General features: G+C 37.9%; 2 protein-coding genes across 7 annotated transcripts in view; one reads left to right on the top strand and one right to left on the bottom strand.

Annotated features, from left to right (window-relative positions):
* The window catches only part of CCSER1 (coiled-coil serine rich protein 1), a 1,379,910-nt gene extending 1,378,908 nt beyond the window's left edge, over positions 1–1,002 (bottom strand). For 4 of the 6 annotated variants that reach the window (XM_082727420.1, XM_082727423.1, XM_082727424.1 and 1 more), the window contains exon 1: positions 560–994. The gene's annotated coding sequence lies outside the window, so the exon portion shown is untranslated. Of the gene's footprint in view, positions 1–149; positions 352–559 lie in introns of those variants that run through there. The other 2 variants (XM_082727421.1, XM_082727422.1) reach the window with 2 other exon arrangements.
* Positions 1–8,283, top strand: part of LOC309863126 (uncharacterized protein) — a gene marked incomplete at its 5' end in the record, with an annotated part of 95,130 nt that extends 86,847 nt beyond the window's left edge. Inside the window, 2 exons of the mRNA XM_082727594.1 lie at positions 14–610; positions 7,839–8,283. Coding sequence (XP_082583720.1) covers positions 14–610; positions 7,839–7,968 — 727 coding nt within the window. The 3' untranslated portion in view covers positions 7,969–8,283. The remainder of the gene's footprint in view (positions 1–13; positions 611–7,838) is intronic.
* Between the last annotated feature and the right edge of the window lie 12,807 nt (positions 8,284–21,090).

Here is a 21,090-nt window from a genome sequence, read left to right on the forward strand (position 1 = left end):
CACGCGGGCGGAGGCAAAAGGCGGTCCCGGCTCCGGCACTGCGGCTCCAAGCCGAGCCCCGGGCTCCCCGCCCCCCTTCCTCCCCCTCGCCGCCGCCCCCGCCCGGGCGCCCGCACCCCGGGGTGCCAGCGCTGGCCGACCGCCCCTACCTGCGGGACACGAGCGGCGAAGGAGGGGAGCGGCCCGGAACCTGCGCCAACTCTTGCCCCTGGCCGGCCACGCTCCGCATCGCCCTGAAGCGGCGGCCGCGGCCACTCGGAGCAGAGCGCTCAGGAGCGCGGAGGAAAAGGCCACGCAGCGCTCGAGGAGTCGCGGGCCGACAGCGAGCGAGCCCGTCCGCCCCCCACCCACCCTGCCTGCAAGGCCAGGTCGCCGCGCCGCGCACTCCGGGCCCGCTGCCGGCGCCCCGGGCCTGGGCGGGGGGCTGCTCCAGGGCGGCCCGGGCTCGGCGCGGTCACCTGCCGGGCAGTCACCCCGCGTCCGCCGGGGTCTGGCCCCAGCGCCAACGGCGACGCAACGCGCGACCCTCCGGGCGCGGGGGCACCGGGGGCGTTACTACCTTGAAGGGCTCCGCGCCGCTTGTTAAGGCTCCTCCCGGGCACTCAGAAATGTATGTCTTCGGGGCACGGGGGTGTCCTTCCTGGTCCCCTCCTCTGCCCTCCCTCCCCTTCTCAGCTGTTGGGCTCCTTTTCTCCACTCCCAGTTGCACAGAGTCGAGCTGCGTTTTTTAATAATTCTCCTCCTCCTGCTGCCTGCGCCAGCAGAGCTGCTCTGCCTGAGCCACCGCTTCCCAGTCAGTCATGTTGTTGAGAGAGAGGAGAGAGAGAGAGACACGGATTGGCAGTCGGTCGGCGACTATTTGTGGTGAGAGAGAGGAGAGCAGAGCAAGAGGAGGGCAGGGGAGGGACGTGGGGAGGCGCTTCCAAGTATGTGAGTGCGCGGAGTGTGACTGTGTGAGGAGCGCCGGAGCCACCTCCACGGCAGGCCGCGCTCCCCGACTGTGAAGAGGGCGGCGGCGAGTGGGCCTTTATAGGGATGGGGGGGGGGTTATTGAGCGGGGGGGAAGGGGGGAGGCTTCGAGGGCGGCGCCCGGCCAACTGCGTCTGCTGGTTACCACGCACGCATACTCATACATTAACGCGCGCACACCCAGGGCTGGCCCGTTGCTGAGTTTTCATTTTAAGGGAAGCCGTTTCCGACTGCGCTGACTTGGCTTTCCCCTTAGCCCATCCTTAGTTGTGTGTGGAGTCCAAGTGCTTTGGTAGTTCAAAACAGAAGAGGGGGAGTGTAAAGCAGTACGAAGGGACCTCGGGGATGCTGAAAATGCGCTGTATCTTTTCTCTCCAAACCGCCAATGTTCCCATCTTTCTATTCCACCTCTAAGGGAGGAAACTGTGAGGTTCTTTCCCCCCTTTGCCTTCTCACCCAACCTATTCATACACGACACGTTTCTTCCCTCCATGGCAGCAAGGAAAGAAACCTGGCTTCTTTCCTCCAACCAGGTCACACATCCCAGGAACCATTTACAGCAATCAGTTCTTCTGTAGGATAATAGAAGCACTAGGACTGTGCCCTGGAGTGGAACTTGTGTTCCTACACCTAAGGCGCTCAAAACGCCTGGTAATTACAACCAGAACCAGCTACCATTTTGCTGTCATTTGAGTGACGGCCCCTGGAGAAAATGTTCCAGTTTAGAGATGGGGAGGACTTCAGATGCACGTGCTGTTGCTTACCTGATTTGTCCTAATTCTTTCTCCCATTGTATTGGCCCATTTCCTTTCAGGTTTGCACCGGGTCCTGAACTCTTTCCCATCCATGCCCGTATTTATATCCTCTCCAGTATATTTATGTCTAGCAGGCAATACAGCAGATGGAGTGCACTTAACTATGTGTGTGTGTGTGTGTGTGTGTGTGTGTGTGGTTTTTTAAAAACTTTTTTAAAAACTGTGTTTTTAACCCATTCTGGTGCCATGTAAGACCATTTCTAGATAGATAACTCATCTCCACTGTAAAGTTCATACAGCCAACATCACCCACTTTGTGATCTGGCACACTACTGTGTTGAGAAACAGTTTCAAGGACTCTAAATGAACTAACTGGCCACAATCTGACTGGTAAAATGTGAATATAGTGGGTGTAAAAGCAAGGTGTGCTTTTTGAATATTAGTGGTTGACGTGTATTTTGGCATGGATACAGCCCTGATTTGGGGTGACAGCTATGAAAAAATATTTTTTTCATAGATGTGACAAAAGAAAGTTAAAAACATTTCAGAACTTGAGGGGTAGGGTGAAAAGGTTGACAACTCAGTCTCTCATTAGTAGTTCATGGCCATTGCTATGTCCTCAGGTTTGTTTGTTTTGTTTTTTCAAATGCTTACCCATTAAGTATTCTCCATTTAACTATTTTCACTGATTTTCCTTTCCCCTAGTTTCTTTTTTTTTTTTAAGATTTTATTTATTTATTTGACAGGGAGAGATCACAAGTAGGCAGAGAGGCAGGCAGAGAGAGAGAGAGAGAGAGAGAGAGGAGGAAGCAGGCTCCCCGCTGAGCAGAGAGCCCCATGCGGGACTCGATCCCAGGACCCTGAGATCATGACCTGAGCTGAAGGCAGCGGCTTAATCCCCTAGTTTCTTCATGCCTCATACAAAGACTTTAGAGTCTATTAAAGTACATTAAAAGGTGGCTTAAGCATATAATCAAGAAAAGGCAACAAGGCTGGGACCAGTGGACAAATATATCAACATGTAAATACAGGCTATTTTGATTAAGCATTGAAAAATAGGTGTACTAACAAAGGATCTTGGGATTTAATGTGGACATGCCCCATGAAAGAAGCTATTATAATTTCTTCAATTTTACAGACCAGGAAAGTCAGGTTTGGGGAGAATAGATAGCTAATGTTAGGACACATACAGGTTAATCTATGCAATTGGAGCTCAACCTACTCTACTCCCATTCAGAACACCTGGTTTAGTCGAAAGTGTTAACAGTATCTTTAGCTTTTAGATAATTATGAAATAAGCTGATCTACAAACCTGTGGCATTTTCCTTCTATCTCTGTTTTACTTTTTCGGGTGCAACAAAGGATTACAAGATACTTATTTTTTAGAGTTAGGCAAGGATTTTAAAATCTTAAGTACTTGGACTTACAGATGAAAATGTTAGGAAACTATAAATAAATAAATAAATAAATAAATAAAAATAAAATGTTAGGAAACTTTTCTCCAAAGAATCCCACTATCACTGCAAAAGAAAATTCTATAGAAGAGCTATTCCTGATCTGAAAATTTGCACTCTGCCAGTAAATATATAGGTTTGGTAAAGGATCCAAATAGACATTTAAAAAAAATTATATTCCCCTTTAAGAACGATGTTCAATCATGTTGGGCAAGTTTTTGGTAATTTTTTTGTCCCAGGTCTCTATTTAATAAGGTGTCATCAATAATGATAATTTAATAATGACTCCAAAGTGCATACTTTAAAATTATACATTAGACCAGTTATTTCAAGGGCATTTCTGGTAACCACAACTGATTGTAATTTTCACACTCTCAATTGCATTCATAATTAGTGAGAACCATGACAATCTGTCAATTGCCTTTATTCATTAAGATAGTAAATACGCCAACATTTCTTGCTTAATTTTCTAACAATTTCTCTCTTGACATAAAGTCTAGAATTCATACACACTACACCAGAAAGACATACGAGAATATACAACCTTAAACACTTCGGAAAATTTGATTCAACTACTTTGTATTTTTTGTTGAAAAAAGTCTACTAGAAACCACATTTATAAATTCTAATGAACGACATTTCAGAAGTAAATGAATTATTCTCTTTCAAGATGATTTAATGTTTCAAGCAGAATTTCCCACTTTGCTACACTTTCAATGATACAATTTTTGTTGTGATAGGAAAACAGAAAGCTAATGACTCTTTCCAATTTGTTCATTTTCATCTCTTATGCTTGCTGCTATTTGGTTCCCAAGTGCATATAACTGGCAAGTTCAATGAAGATTTGGCATTGCACCATTTGATGAAAGCAGAAAAATTAGGTTGCCAATTACATATGTGCCCCTTATGTGCACTGAATTCCCACTGAATGCAGTGATGAGCCAAATTAGAAACCCTTCAGTAGTGGTACCTAAAAAGTGAAATTAGTGTCTAGGGAAGGTAAGGAAATAATTTTTCTTTACAGTGCTATTACTATAATGAAATGTATAAGATGTTCTAAAGAGTGTCTTTAAAATATTTGCAAATAATATAGAGATGAAGTATCAAAAATAAATTTAAAACTTGCATTTCTTTTTTCCTGTCCTAGGCATTTTATTCATACTTTGATTTACTGAATAACCTATCATGATTACCCAATCTTTATGAAGAAAGTTAGGTCAAGGTCACTTCAACTTGCTTTAGCCTAATAAGATAAAATAAGTGAAAAAAGAATTAAGTGTAAATTTGTTGTTAACATTCAGAATTTGGGGGCAACTGGGTGGCTCAGTGGTTTAAGCCTCTGCCTTCGGCTCAGGTCATGATCTCAGGGTCCTGGGATCGAGCCCCACGTGGGGCTCTCTGCTCAGCCAGGAGCCTGCTTCCTCCTCTCTCTCTGCCTGCCTCTCTGCCTATTTGTGATCTCTGTGTGTCAAATAAATAAATAAAAATCTTTTTAAAAAATCAGAATTTCTCTCATATTACTAAGAGGTAAATTATCCTTTTGTGACACTGTTGAAACATGAAAGTGGCATTATAAATACCATAGAACAAGAAGCTTTTAGTGGAGATTGAGGCTGAAACTTGCACTCAAGATCAAGGACTGATGAGAAGTATAAGATAGAAGACAGGAGAATTGACCCAACTGTAGTTCAGGGTCCAGAAAGCATAGGAAAAACTCAATTTTATTATGGTATTAATTGGGGCAACTTCCAGATAGATAGAGCACAGTAGAAAATTCAGATAGAATTATCTTTCAGAAATGTGGTAATAATGATGCATACCGGTAAATTGTCTTTTTGCAACAGAAATCCTGCCCGGTACCAGAACCGCAAGGTTTGCTCATGTTCTTGCTCTATGAAGGAAACTAAAAGGCCAGCCAGGTCAACTGACCAGGATTTCAGAGAAGAATCCCTGGCCGAAGCTAAGACCAGATGAATGGGTCATAATACCCACTGGCTGAGCTGTCTTTGGTCTCAGAACCACACAGACACCAAGGATCCTTCCCATAGGCAAACGTGATAACAAGACTATTCAGGTTAATGTATGCTACCCGCTGTCCTTGCCACTGGGCTACCATGTTCCAGTTTACAAAGTGAACCAATTCTAAGCCCATTTAATGGTCTGAAAGATGGTAAGTGGTGTGGAGAGGCATCACTTACCGAGCCACCGAGGTAGTCCTAACTTTCCAGGGGAGACTGTCCAGTTAGAAAGCTGAAAAAAAGTTGAAGTGTTGAAGGAGGCAAAAACTGACATCAACATTAATGTTCTCTGAATTTATGCCTCTATTTTTTAAAAAAGGGTGGTAAACTGTATTAAAAATAATGTGTATAAACATAAAACCAAATGAATTTTTATAAGCAAATTGACAAGTAGGAACTTTTTCTTTCATACAATTTCCTTCGTTTTGTTTATACATCCAGATGTGATCAATAAGATAATAAGATCTTTTGGAAAATGACCTTGGGATTTCTCACTTTCACATGAGGTAATTTTCATGTTCAAATACTTTTTTCCTGACTGCAATATTTAAAAAAAAAAAAAAAAAAACACTTAACCCAATTAATCGGTTCATTTCTTGACGTCTCTCTGGGTTACAACTATCAAAGTAATTTTTTTCTTGAACTTTTGAATTGTTTTATTATGATTATCCCCAAGCATCTAACTGTCTGTTGGCATTTCACTGAAAGAAATAGAACCTGACACATTTTTTAGAAAAATAATCAGTTAAATCATCTCTAAAAATAGTGTGTTGATAAAATTTGAAACTATAACAATAAATCTGTAAATCATATTAATAGACCTACTACTAATAATAATAGAAGAACTGTAACAAAGGTGTAATAGTACTTTTGTACTACTTAGGTATATAGTAAAAACAGATAATGCAAATAAAATAATCTAAACCATATTAAACCAGTACTTAAGCAGGTTGGAAACTGGTCTTACCATCTGTCAGTTTCTATACTGGCAGTTTCACAAATGAGATCTCTTTTTAACAAAACATCACAGCAGGAGATACAGACATGTGAATTGTAATTAAAATGTGAAAAATGCATTTCCTAGTTTTTGTCATTTGTATAAAGCTCCTCTTATACTTTGAAGTTCTAGACATATGAAATCATACAAAATGAAAGTCATTTTTATTTTGCCAAGTCTATACATTGTTTGACCAAAATTTTTACTTCAGTAAGAACTGCACATGCTATCATGAATTAAAGTGTGTGGTTTTTTTTCCTTATGTCTGGTTCACTCAATAATGAGATTCAATTATTTTTAATCATCCAAATGTAGAAGATGAAGAGAAATAATTTGTATATTTTTATGCAGTCTAGATCTGCTGAGGACTGATTTTATTGCTTTGTAATACCATTATATAAATAAAAACAATATTGAATTTTATTATTTTCTGGAAAAAATAAATCCAAAAGAGATCAGTTTGCAGTCCCCATTTTCTACATCTTGGATTTTTTTCTAGAAATTTAAGTTAATGTTAAAGATAGCAAGTATTCTTGACCTTTGTCATTATGGGGTTTATTATGTGCATATGTATTGTATATCCAAACCCATTCACATCCTAAACCTGCTACTGGGGGTGTAACAATGCTTTATTTTGTACTGTCTTCACTTCCAATTTTGAGATAGGAGTGAATTATTAAATCACCATGTAATTGTTTGTTTCAAGTATGGCTGTCACAAAATATCCTATCCCATATGTTTATCTTAAAATGAGATGTTGAAACCATTCTGAGTGGTAAGGATTATGTTTCTTCTGCTTGACCTGAGTAGACCTTTGTGACTGTCTCCACCAAGAGTATGGTGAAAATAATGTTATGTAATTTCCTAGGGTCAGTCATAAAATTGCCATTCACTTTCTGCTTGTTCTCTTGAGACAATTGCTCTTAGAACCTGGTCACTTGCTATAGAGACTATGTAAAGGACCACATGGAAAAGAACTGTTGCCTTCAGCCCTCAGCACCATCTGACAGACTCCACAGGCACTAATTTGTAAGCCACATAAGTAAGCCATTTTGGAAGTAGACCCTCCAGCTCCAAATCTAACTACTCTAGCCAGCCATGTGGAGCAAAGACAAGCTGTAGTCTTTTTTTTTTTTTGCTGCTGCATAATGAACTTGCTACAAACATAGTGGCTTAAAATAAAATTCAGTTTATTAGATCACAGTTCTGTAGGTCAGATTCTTGCAGGATGTGGCTAATTCCCTGTTCAGTATCACAAGCCTGAAATCGAGGTGTTAGCCAGGCTGAGTTCTCATCTGGAGGATCTGGGGTATAAATTGGCTTCCAAGCTCTTTCTGGTTGTTGGCAAAATTCAGATCTTATAGTCGTAGTACAAAGGTCTCTGTTTCCTTGACACATGGCTGCTTCCTCCTTCAAGCCAGTAACGGCAGCTTCGAATCTTTCTCATGTTTCATATCTTTAACTTTGTCTTCTTCTCCCAGGCAGAGAAAACTCTCTCACTAGAGTATAAGCCAATGGTGGGTTCGTGACTGATTTACTCCTCATTATATTCCCAGTGCCCAGTTGAACAAAATAATGTATGCTCAAGGGAGAAAAGGGGTGGTGCATATGACTGATGGTTTCCTCTTTTTTTTTTTTTTTTAAGGTTTTTACTTATTTATTTGACAGAGAGAGACATAGCCAAGCAGGAAGACTGGGAGATGGAGAAGCAGGCACCCGCTGGGCAGGCAGCCCAATGCCAGACTCAATCCCAGGACCCCGGGATCATGACCTGAGCCAAAGGCAGATGCTTAACTACGGAGCCACCCAGGCATCCCTGATGATTGATTCTTTATCATTTCTTGAAAAGTATATGTAATGGAGAAGGCTTATTATTTATTATTTCTTCAAGAGCCTTTACTTTCCTCCAGACTATTGGAAGTCTTTTGTCTTTGAACATCTTTTGTAAGTTGTCTTCTGAACTGACCTTCAAAGTCCCACATAGGGTTCTCTGCTCAGTGGGGAGCCTGTTTCTCCCTCTTCCTCTGCCTGCTGCTTCCCCTGCTTGTGCTCTCTCTCTCTCTAATAAATAAATAAAATCTTTTAAAAAATACCAGAGGTATTGGCTTATAAAAGCAAATTTATGTCTTAAAATTTTGGAGCTGAGAAGTCTAAGATCAGGGCACCAGCAGGGTAGGGTTCTGTTGATAGTCCTATTCCTTGTTCATGGCCACTGCCATCTCTGTGTCTTCACATGGTAGAAGAGGCAAGGGACCTCATTTTATTAGAACCGTAATCCCATTCATAAGGGTCGGCCCTCACGACCTAAGGACTTCCCAAAAGTTCCATCTTCTAATACCATCCTATTGGGCTTTATCATTTCAGCAGATGAATGGGGGTGGAGGACACAGACTTTCAGACTATAGAAGAGGTCAAGGCAAGAAGAGATATAAACTCAGAATAAACTCAACTGTTTCCAAGAGGTTTAACTGATAATTGGAAATAAGATATGATATTTTGTATTGCTACTTACATCATTTACTCATTAATAAATAAATAGTTATAATTAGTCATCTTCTTTTTCATATGTCATGATAATGTTTGTGAGTGAAAATTCCAGCCAATGGAAGGTCACATTTCTGAAAAATGGCATGAGATTTTGGTGTATCAAATGTTCCTGATACAAGGCTGAATCATAGGAAGTGAATACTGAATAGAAATCTGAAATGATAAAAATTAAAGAGGTAAGGAAAAAAAGACAGTTCATCATGAAATAACTCCACGAGTGGTCCTGGTGGAAGAATTCATAGATAAAACTAAGCATAATCATTCAGGTACTCATGCAACAAAGGCAACAGAAGTTAAACACAAATGATATATTAATTGGTCTTTTCCTGAAAGTGACAGTCAGACTAAGCATACTGGAAGAACATACTTGCTAGCCTGATACATAAGAATTATCTCGAGATCTGTATTAACTATGTTAATTTCTCACCAATCTTGTGTTTTTATTATCTGTAAGACATCTTCATTGGAATCATAAAAAAGTAGAATTTGAAGGAGTCTTAGTCATACAACAAATTTGTATTGAAGTTGCTAAATAAACATGCTAAATATTATTGGTAACCAAAATGGGGGGGGGGGTTCTCACCATAGAGATATTCATGGAAACAAATGATTAGAATACTATGTAAAGTACAATAGGAAAGGTATATAAGCAATTACTCTTCATCTTCAAGGAAATCATAATGCATTAATAGATATATTACAACAAATGATTGTAATAATTAACTCTCAGTCTTCATTTTACTTTAGTAGATTCTGGATTAGAGTGACTTTGTACTGTGTTGATCAAGCTAAACTGGAATTCTGTTTCCCAGAACTCCCTGTCTTGCATTGGAGTTGTCAGGGGGAAAAAAAAAAAGAAAAAAAGTCTTCATAAGATCTGGGAGGAAGAAACGAAGAAACAACTTTACTATATGCAGAAGATTAGTGAAGGGAACCAGATGTTGTGTCAGTTCACACTTCTTGTTATGATCTGCTAGCTCACCTTTTTGGTTTGGGGCAGTGGCTGTCTCTGTAGTTCCCGTCACTCCTGCCAGAACTTCGTTTTAACCTCTCTTGATTGTACATCTAGACAGGTATAGGAAGCTCTATTGTGGAGGTCCTTCTGCATGTCACTATCTGCTCATCACATGTAATGTTGAGGTTGGAGATAGTGAGAGACTGATGTAAATAGAGATTGTCTTTTGGAATTCCAATTTATCCTGAGGATTCCACTTTGTCCCAGCCAACCCTCTATCCACACAGCTTTTCCTCCCAAATGCCAGTTCTGTTGCTCTCAGTGATTTAAAACCCATCATTAAATGCAGTGGCAATGGACTTCCATAGTCTTCTCAGCTCCCACAACTACATAAGATCTAACCCCTATAAAAAATCCCTTAGTCCATATTACTCATATTATTTATGCTTCTCTGACAAAACATGTACTTATTTGGATATATGTTATAGAAAGAATCAAAAGACTCCTGAGGATTAGATGTGGATGGTGAGGAAAGAAAAGAGTCAAAGATGACTAAATCATAAATTAACAATTTTAGTCATTTCCTCCTATTTAAAACATTTCTTCTATTTGGCTTCTGGGATACCACAGTCCCCTGTTTTTAGTCCAGACTCTTTCCCTATACATTTTCAGTCTCTTCTGCTGGATTCAGCTCACCTCCATGACCTGTTTTTGGAGTACTCCAAGACTCAAGACTTCTGTATTGTATTTTTACCCACTCTTTTGGCGAGCTCATTTAGACCTGGAGTTTGGTGCCATCTGAATGCTGATGACATCAAAGTTTCTATCTCTATTCCTGAACTCCTAATTCATGTCTACCTGCCCACTTGGCATTCCTGCTTCTATATAGAAGTATCTCAAGTTTAACATACACAAAGCCTTTTGGATTCCTCTCAACATCTCTACACCTCAGTATGTGGTCTTCTCTATCTCAATGTCCACTCTATTCTTCTGGTTGTTTATGTTACAGACCTTTGGGTCATTTTTAGTTTCTCTTTTTCTTTTATAATGTACAGCTAATGTGTCATCAAATCCTGTTTGTGTTATCTTCACATTATATAGAGTATTCAACCATTTCTCCAAACTTCCACTGCTATGACCTAGTTTAAGCCACCATCATCTTTCACCTGGGTTATTGTGGTAGCATTCTAACTGATCTCTACATCTACCTTTGTCCCTCACAGGAATATTATCAACACAGTAGACAGCATTATCATGGTAAAATCTAAGTAGGATCACGTCAATGTTCTGTTCAAAATTCTCCAATGGTATTTTACCCCATTGAGAGTAAATATTGTTAGAAAGGTCTATAGACCCTACGTTTCATAATTTCTCTCCCACAACACCACCCCTATTTGCTGTTGCATTTGCCTCTCTGAATTTAATTCCTGGATATGTGCAGGAGTCTCTTCTTACTCTCTTTCAGGCTTTGTTCAAATGGCACTTCAGTGAAACCGTCGCTGGCTGTTGTATCTAAAATCACAAGTCCACCACACACACATGTTCGCATCCACTTCTGAACCCCCTTACCTGTTTTATTTTTTTTTAGCACTTACCTCTATCTAAAACAGTATATAGGGATGCCTGGGTGTCTCAGTAGTTAAGAATCTGCCTTCAGCTCATGTCATGATCCTGAGGTCCTAGGATCAAATCCCACATTGGGCTCCCTGCTCAGCAGGGAGCCTGCTTCTCCTCCTACCCGCCCCCACATTCATGCTTGTGTGTGCTTTCTCTCTCGCTTTCTCTATCTCTCTCAGAAATAAATAAATAAATAAAACATATTAAGAATAAAATTGTGTATATCATACCTATTTATTCTATTGTCTATTTTCCTCACTAATATGAAAGATAATGAGGAGAGGGATAATGAAATATTTCTGTACCCACCCCTGTGCCTAGAGTGGTGTCTTCCACATAGTGATCCTCAATAATATCTGTTAAATGAATAATGAATCACTGAATAAAAGCACAAGACTATATATTCAATGATAGAGGCACATGCAAAAAGTGCAACAAGGGGATAAGAAGTTTTCAACATTATCACTGACTTTCCTGAAAAAAACAAATTCTTGCCATTTTATATAAACTTTTTTAAAAAAGTTTTTATGTACTTTTTTCTAACTTCAGTATTTATGAGGCATGTGGTAATTGATAAATGTGTCTTCACAGTGATTCTAAAACAGATGACATTCATTCATTAATTCATTCAGTCCTCAAATGTTTATTGAGTGTCTACTGTGTGCTGGGAGCTAGATACAAAGGTGAAAAACAAATCTTCACAAATTTTAATTAAGCATTGGCATTATGCTAGGCAGAGTATTAAACTATGGAGATAGGAAAGCAAAAGAGATAGTCCAGACAGCTGATAATCTAATAAGAAAGATGAATAAATATATAAATAATTACTAAGCTGTGTGATGAAGGCTACAATAAATGCAAAACAGAATTTTGAAAATTATCTAGTATAGGTATAAATAACCCAAACTTAAGGGGTAACTTGTCAGGGAAGGATTCCTATTAGATGTTGTATCTGGCTTGAGTTCTAAAATACATATCTTGCTTGACTATATAAACTTTGTTAGACAAGTGGCAAAAAAATATTATTCCCCTCTTTGAGTTTAATAAATATTGGTTGATTTTTTTAGTATTCAGATAATCTTGGGCTAGGGAATATTATTTTACTAAACATTAAATTTACAAATCTGTTTTTATTCAATTATAATTAACACGATATGTTAATTTCAATATGATTCAATAATTCTATACATAAAACTATTTTTAATCTACACATTTTATTTTTTTATTTTTATAGCTGAAATAAGATGAGATTGCTAACTTGTAAGTCTTAAATGTTTTTCCAGATTCACATGGACATAATGGAAAATACTCATGCCACCTATATATTTGAGAATCTCTGTCTGTGAAGAATAACACAGTGGACACATATTCCTGAGAACCATAAAAATGAAAAATTAGAGTTCAGTAATTTCACTTCTTTTCTTGAGCCTCAATAGATGGAAAAAATCACCTAATTTTCTACTCAACTTCTAATTTATTGATTTTTTAATTTAGTTGACATCAAAACATTAATTTTGTTTTGTTTTGTTTTGTTTTGTTTTGAAATCCTATGCTCGACTAAAATGCCTCAATAAAGAAGATAATGCATTGTTTTGCAAGAGCATTTTGCGATAGAAGGTTTGTTTAAGTTCTGTTTGGTGCATACCCTGTGGCTACTACTTAGGGAAGACACTGATTAGAAATAGACTGGAAGGGACGCCTGGGTGGCTCAGTTGGTTAAGCAGCTGCTTTCCGCTCGGGTCATGATCCCAGCGTCCTGGGATCAAGTCCCACATCGGGCTCCTTGCTCGGCTGGGAGCCGGCTTCTCCCTCCGCCTCTGCGGCTTCTCTGCCTGCCTGTGCTCCCTCTCTCCTTCTCTCTCTCTGATAAATAAATAAAATTAAAAAAAAAAAAAGAAGTAGACTGGAAGAACAATCACAAGTTTAAATTGAATCAAAGGAGTCTTGCTGAACTCAAATCATTATGGTAATGTGCATATTTCACTCAATATTTTTATATGTCATAAGTTTTTTGAGGCAGTTCTATTTTTACCCATATCCTGCATAAATGACAGCCTCAAAATATAGGTCAGGGTGTTACTAACTGTTAAGAACAAGTACACACTCAGGAAATTTTTTTCCTTAACAATCCTGCTAATGACAGATAGATGATTGGGCTTTCTTAGATTTAGATGCAAAGTTATAAAATTTCTAAAGGTCTGTATCTTATACATATAAACACATATAAGCTTTGACTGTAAACAATGAGGATCTGCCTAGAGATGATTCATAGCTAAAATTTTAAGGATTATACATTAACTTAGATCTTTCAGAAATACCACCCCTTGATAAAATCAGATCGTATAGCTATGGGATTAGATTACCTATAAAAAGTCACATTTTCCTTATAATTATAATGTCCAGATTACTACTGCATTATTTGCAATAACATGACTCACCTGATTTTCCAAGTCAATGCATAAGACTGTGATTTTTATGTTATCCATTCAATTTGGTATTTTCCTGCTAATGAAGGCACATCTGTCATTCACTGTGTTAATGTTCAATGTTCAAGACAAAATATGCCTAGGGCCTCACTGATTAACTACTTGAAAAAAAAAAAGTAAGGGAAACATAAGTGCTGAAGCATATAGAATGTGCTACCATATTAAATATATGTTCATTAACAAAAATAAATTTTAAGAGAGTGGCAACAGCAAGTTATGCCTCAACAATCTGCATGAATTTATGTCTCTGTAAAATTCACAGTGTAGTATTTGTACCCTTACATTTTTGAGAGACAGAGCTCACCCAATTTATTTTCTTAACTGTTAAAAATGTAAAGGTGTTTATAGCTATTTAATTCAGATAACTGCAGGTATTTAAATTTTTTTGCAGAAAATATAGCAGCACACAAATATCTCTATATAATACCTTTGAGAGGAAAGGGCTCCTTGCTTTAAAAAAAAAAAAAAAAACAAACAAAAAAAAACAAATGTCATTAAAATCTCTCCTTTGTTTTCTATACCTTCAATAATTTCTTCTCTTTCCTCCTCTCTTCTTGCTACTCCTTTCTTTTCTTTTCCTTATTAACATCCCTCCCACTCCTATTTCTTTTTCTTCTTTATTATAATCACAATGGCTATCTTCCCCAGAGACCTTACTAACATGGTCAATTCTGTGTCATTTCTTCAAATGTCTTAATCAAAATGGATACATTTTGAGATAAAACCAAGCACTAGATGGGGTACACTCTTGTTAATTCCTTGATGGAGTTAAACATGCAACTTCATTTTTAAGAATTAAGCTACCAATTAAATACATTATATCCAGCATCAGGAAGCCTGCCTCCAAATCTTTAGACCAGTGCTCCATAGGATGGTATCTGGCAGAGTTTTTTGGGAAATATATATGCTGGTTAGGCAGTGTGCTAATTGCATCCCAGAAGTAGGGTCACCTATTTTCCTTTACATTTTTCTATATTCATAGACTAGCCTTGCTTGAAAGAGAAAAAGTATGATTAGATGGTACACATCTCTACTTAAAAAAAAAAAAAAAAAAAAGAAAGAAAGAAAAACTAGAAATGAGAAAAAAAATCATACTACTGACTTTTGCTTAAATAGAAGATATATCTTATAAAAAAGAAAAATATGGTCCTACAATGTAAATAAAGACATATATGGGCATAAAAACTTATCCAATAAGAGGCCATAAAATGTGATGATTAAGATTACTGGCTTTGCAGGCTGCACAGAACTGACATCAGTCCTTGCTCCACATATTTCTAGCAGAGCAACTTTGAGTTAGTTACTTGACTTTGCTAATTCTTAATTCCCACATATATGAAATGATGGTAGTAATAGTATTTATTGCCATTGGGTACTTAAGGGATTTAAATAAGAGAGCATGGAAATGGTCAGCACAGTACCTGCACACAAGTATTCAGTATATGGTATCTATTGTTATTAATTTGCACCAAAGCCATATTGCCAAATCAACGAATATATAAATTCTTCTAACTTTCTGTGCAGCTAAATACATATAAAAATAAACCAAATTACCCTCCATAACTGAAGTGTCAAAAACATGAATTACATTTTTTTTTTAATTGGCCAGAATATAACTAACTTCATTTTCTTAACATAACATCTACTAAGAAGTAACATGTTTCCACGTGGTCAACAAATATTTATGGAACACTCAAGATTTGTCAGTCACTATCCTAAGACCAGGCTAGATACAAAATAGTAGACAAGGAAGGTGGGGTTCTTGCTTTCTTGGAGTTTATTTTTTTAGAAGACAGGAGAATGCTCTAGAGCTGAAAAGCAGAAAGATAACAAATGCAAAAGATAATTTCATGGAATGATAAATGCTGAGGACAAAAAATCAAAATGATACTCTATATGTAGCAGGCTGACTGTCTAGCTTTGGGTATGTCAGGAGAGGACTCTCTTTAAAAGTGTATTTAAATTGAGGTCTGAAATACAAGGAGGAGGTGGCGATAGCCAGCTCAAAGATCCTGAAAAGGGAACAAATTTGCTAGGTTCCTATGTAAGAGGAACAAAAACAAGGCCAATGTGTTTGGACCTTAGTAGGGGAAAAATAAAGCTCAATTTATTTTATGCTTCCATTTGTTTTTACTTTTCTGGATCATTGACCACTTTCCATTTAATTGACATATTTTTACTTGATGTTAGAACAAAAACATTTTTTTTCAATCCAAGATATTTGGATATTTCAATCCATATCTCAGGATATGCCCATGGTGTACTCTGACATCATCAGCAAAATTGAAAATTCCACCTAATGTATATGTTAGAGGAAAGAAGGGGATTACTCTCCAGTTTTTATAAAGAAAGGAAAATAGTGTTCCATAAAACTTAAAAAGTTTATTTGAAAACTAAAAATTCTCTATTTCAGTTTTAAGTTTCAGTGAGCCTATTTTCATCCGTAGTAACTGAAGCGGGAAGTGGGGAAAAGAACACAGGACTATAGTATCCTAGGCCCACCAGCATGAATCATTTAGCATTGCACCACTGTCATTTCCATTACTAGCCTGTTCTAATAACCTCTTTGCTGATTCAGCTACCTGAATGTAAATATCATAGAAATGACTGGGAAATAAAAGCCAATTTGAAACAGTGAAAAGGGATCTAAAAGAAAATGCTTCCTACATATGCCTTCATTTTCATAACTCTTTATTTAAAGATCTGCTTCTCATAGATAAAGGCTTTTGACTCTATTCGAAGCCAATAGGAAAAGAAAAAAAAAATCCTCTTGCACATATCACTATACGGTGATTTTAAAACTCCCTATCTTAAATGACAGCTGTTTCACCCATACTAACAGAGTACATATAGAAAGGCTTCTAATTCTTTATATATGTATATATATTTACTCCAAATGAAATTGCCACAAATATTAAAATAGCCACCGCGAATTCCACAGCATTACAGTTAAAGTCCTTCATTGTCTATTCAATAAAGGTCTTAGCAGCTTGTCTTGAGGTACAAATGAGATCATGCACTGTTTGTTATACACAGGAGGTGTTTTTCTCTCTGCCTGAGCTTCTGTTTAGTCCAATATTCTCTCTATATATCTGGTCCTCCCTCCAACCCCCAATGGCATTTTAATACCACTAGCTGTTGAATTTAAGGCTGGCCTCCAGGAAAAAAAAATTATTTGTGTGATCTGTATGATGACTATATAAAAGTAAAAAAGTGAACGAGTAATGTATCTTTTTGAAATTCGACATAAATAATATTAGTGATGTAATTTGATTGTTAATAAAATTCTACCTAAAATATAAGATTATTTTAGGAATATGATCATTACAAAGGAATTTTAAGCTGCATGACTGTGTATTTCAAAGCTGATCTGAGTAGGTTTAAAAGGCTATAAATTGCAGAGAAGTAAGCAGCTGCCTTCAAAAAGAATTTGTAATTAACAGATTATCATAGTATTGAGTTGAAATTGCATCAAAATCTAAACTAAAATATTAAAATACATTTCAAAATATAAAGGCTTAAGGCAGAGACATTCACAATGAAAACAGACAGAATTCGTGGTTATTACAATAAATTAGGACTGCTGAATCACGCCACAATAAATGTATCACAGAGTACAAGTGGAATCTTAAGCAGTTTCGAGGTTTTTTTCCAATACAGATACGATGTCAGTTCATCTTTTCCCAGTCTAAAAAAATATGTGCACATTTTGAAAAAGCAGAAAGTTCCTTTTAATAACAAGGATCCCCAAACTCTTTTTGCGTTAGCGCTAATTGTTTCGGTGGAACTTAAATAAGACCTGTTTAACAATCAACAACATCTTGTTTGTTTCCTAGAAGGTAAAGGAGAGCAGATGTTGCCACTTCAAAATATGTCTCTTTGGCATATAGCTTATTCTAAACTGATTATTTTTAAGAAACAGGAGACACTGGTGGAGCTCTGACAACCGACAAGAAGTTACTATATATATATATATATATATATATATATATATATATATATATTATACTCTTTTATAAGAGAGAATATTTATAAGGGTGTCTCGCTCACTATAAGTAGAAGAGGAGGTTGACTTGATATCTAGAAACTCTTTATCAAAGGGAAGACAGGGACTTAAGTCTGTGCAACGTTATCCTTATTTACTGTGTTTTCCTGGCAATCTCCCATAACTGACTCCCCATCCACGATGACGTCTTTTGTGTTTAGATGAGATCAGTATTAAAGGTGATGGTTTTGGCCCTTCTGGAGAATTTCCCAGTTTTCTGAGTCTTTCTTCTGTATGTAGGAGGTATAAATGTTATTAAAATATCTGTTTATCTATCTGATATCAATTTAATTATTAGGCCAGCCGAAGGACCTAGAAGGGGATATGGAAAGCTTTTCCTCCCTTAGAATTTCAGCGACCCAGATGGGACCTTGTTTTGGGGCTGCCTCAGCTGAGATTCTGGGACCTCTGACAAAAAACTAGCAGAAGGTAAGAATTCTTACCATCGATTTCTGCCTGCAGAACCCAGTGGAAGTGAGAATCCCTTTATTCCTTTTTAAAATTTAGATTAGCAGAAAATTATTTGTGTGAACCAGCTCCTTAGATACAGTGACCTTGGTAAGAATTTGTTCTGTATTGATCCCTTTCTTCCCAGAGATGAGCACTATTCTTTTCTGTCTCTTTCATTTCATTCAGTGCCCTGAGATCTTCACTTTGTAATTAACGAGACTATTCTCTCTGGCCTCTGACATCCAGAAGTAATGGTGTGCATCTAGTGGCCAGTTAAATAGACTGGGATTCCGAGACCCAAAGTCACAAGTGCCATTATCTTCATCCTCCTGTGCTAGCTCTCAGGGGAGTTTGTCTTAAGGGGTCCCAGTCCAGAAAGGGTTTTTGTTGTCTCAACTTGTGTTGTCTTGTTAGCATTGGAAAAGTCCCAGTCCAGTTAGCACCTGCCCAGTATCACACGTTCTCAGGTCTGTGACTGGAGGTATCTCATGTTCTTATGAAAAATCATGGACTGTGTTTGCATTACACTATTCTTAACACCAGTGACAACGGAGGCCTTTGCTTTCTTAGGCTGAAACCGAACCAGCATAAATTCACTCCTTGGTAAGTCACAAAAACTACACTAGGTGGAGTTTTTGCAAAAACGAACTTATACTGCAGCAGATGAAGAGATCACAGGGAAAACTTCCAAAGTCGTGAGTCCCTGACAAGGATGGAGAGTTTCCTTCTGTTTAAGGTTAGGATGAATATTTAACAAGCATAAAGCTGAACATGCACCTTAAGAAAACATGCCCACACATACATTCTTTATGTAAATGAGGCTTGTGCTCCTCCTCGGCAGAGATTTTTGTATCATACTGAGATAAAGGTAGTGGTCAGTCGTTTTAGAGGTCACTGCTTGGTCCATCTTCACAGGTGTGTGTGTGTGGTGGTGATTACACTCAAACTGGTCTGGGTGGTCTGAGCCAGCTGAAGTTCTTATCAGGGCCGTCACTATTGCTTGAGGGGTGGTTTCGCTTTCCTTTTGCCTTAGTTAAGAGATAAGCTAGAAAGGAGAGCTTCAGGAAAAATGTGGGACAAAGGTCAGTGAGTACGAGCAGGTGAGCAGTAAAGGTCAGGTACTGGGACTAGGCAAACTCTCAGAGTGAACTTTCTAGATCTTGAGAGATGCATCTTTTGCACTCTCTTTTGGAACCTTTCTTGTGTTTGTGGTAAGGAATAAAAGGGTTTATTGGTTTGAGTTGCTATTGGGATTGATACAAGATCCTACTTGAGGCACTTAGATGGCTCAGATGGTAAGCATTTGCCTTTGGCTCTGTTCATGATGTCCAGGTCCTGGGATTGAGCCCCATGTAGGGCTCCTAGCTCATCAAAGAGTTTGCTTCTCCCCCTCCCTCTGCCTCTCTCTTTCCACTTGCTTGTGCTCTCTCTCTCTCAAATGAATAAATAAAATCTTCAAAAAAAAAAATTAAGGTATTACTTCTCAATGGCCACATGCATCCTTTGAATTGATTGCATTTAAAAGAAAAAATAAACTTAAGACCTTTCTTATCCTAAGCAGTTGTCTTATTAGTACCTATGGAAAAACCAAGTTCAGAAGTGTGGATACAAAGAACTATAATGGTTAGCCATAGGAGTTGACTTAATAAGATGAAAGAGTGGAAAGTAGAACAACAATTAATGTCCACAGTCAACATAAACTCCCCTTCTCAAAATCTATCTCCATCTGCCTGTTTTAGCTTCCTTTTCCCTATAGGGTTTTCAGAGAGCACTCCAACCTAATCTCGAGGCTCAGGATACACAGATTACTCATGTAAATGCTAAAAGCCAAGAAGTACATTTAGCAAAAGTACCACGGTAGACAATAAGGCTCATTTTGCTGGATACCATTAATCAGGCTCTGCTAGTTTCAGACCTTCCTATGCCATACCCTTTGCAGATATATATCCTAGACCCCCCACCCAAAGAATTTATGCCTCCTGGACAGCAGAATAAGACATCTTTTGGTTTCTATCTTAGTTGGAAAATTTCTCCCTGATATTAAAAGGTAAATTTAAAATAGTGTGGGTAACTGGGCAAATCAGTACCTTAGTCTTATAATGGAAAAGGATACCCAGTTCTTTGAAGATACTTTATAGGAATGCAGACAAAATAAGTAACAATTCTGCATTTACAACTCTTTAGAAAAACAAAAGTGTAACTCTGAAAGCAACTCAGTCCTCTCATACCCTTTCCTATTCGCCTTTAGACATTTATACATATCGTAAAAAACCAGGATATTGAAAGCACAATTGTACTGCAGTTAAGAAAAAGGAGGAAGACTGTGAATCGTTATCCTAGACATTTTAAGCTAAAGCACCAGAAAATTCCTTGAAGAAAATTTAGATAATTCCTCTGTGTCTTTGTGATACAGATTTTTAATTTTTTTTTTTTAAACTTCCAGCTCTAGGACTGAAGAGCCATTTTTGAAATGCAAACTTAAGGGAGAAGTTTTTCATCAGAAGGGAAAAAAAAAAACCAAACCAGGTTGGGGTAATAAAGAGGACTTTTTAAAATAGAAATGCTGGGAAGGTTCTCTTTGGAAAACTCTACAGCACAACTTCCTTAAGATAACCTATCAAGAACAAATACAAATATTAAACGTCTTCCCCACAAATATTAGTAAATATCTGGTCTCTCTATTTGTCTGAATGTTTATGTGTATCTGTATATGTATGTTACAGATGTGTGTTGTTTTTCTACCTCCAAAATTAATTTGTAAAGAGCTTTTTAATTGGCTTAAATGATCAAGTGCTTG

This window comes from Mustela nivalis (assembly GCF_964662115.1).
Source record: "Mustela nivalis genome assembly, chromosome: 4".
NCBI classification, from domain to species: domain Eukaryota; kingdom Metazoa; phylum Chordata; class Mammalia; order Carnivora; family Mustelidae; genus Mustela; species Mustela nivalis.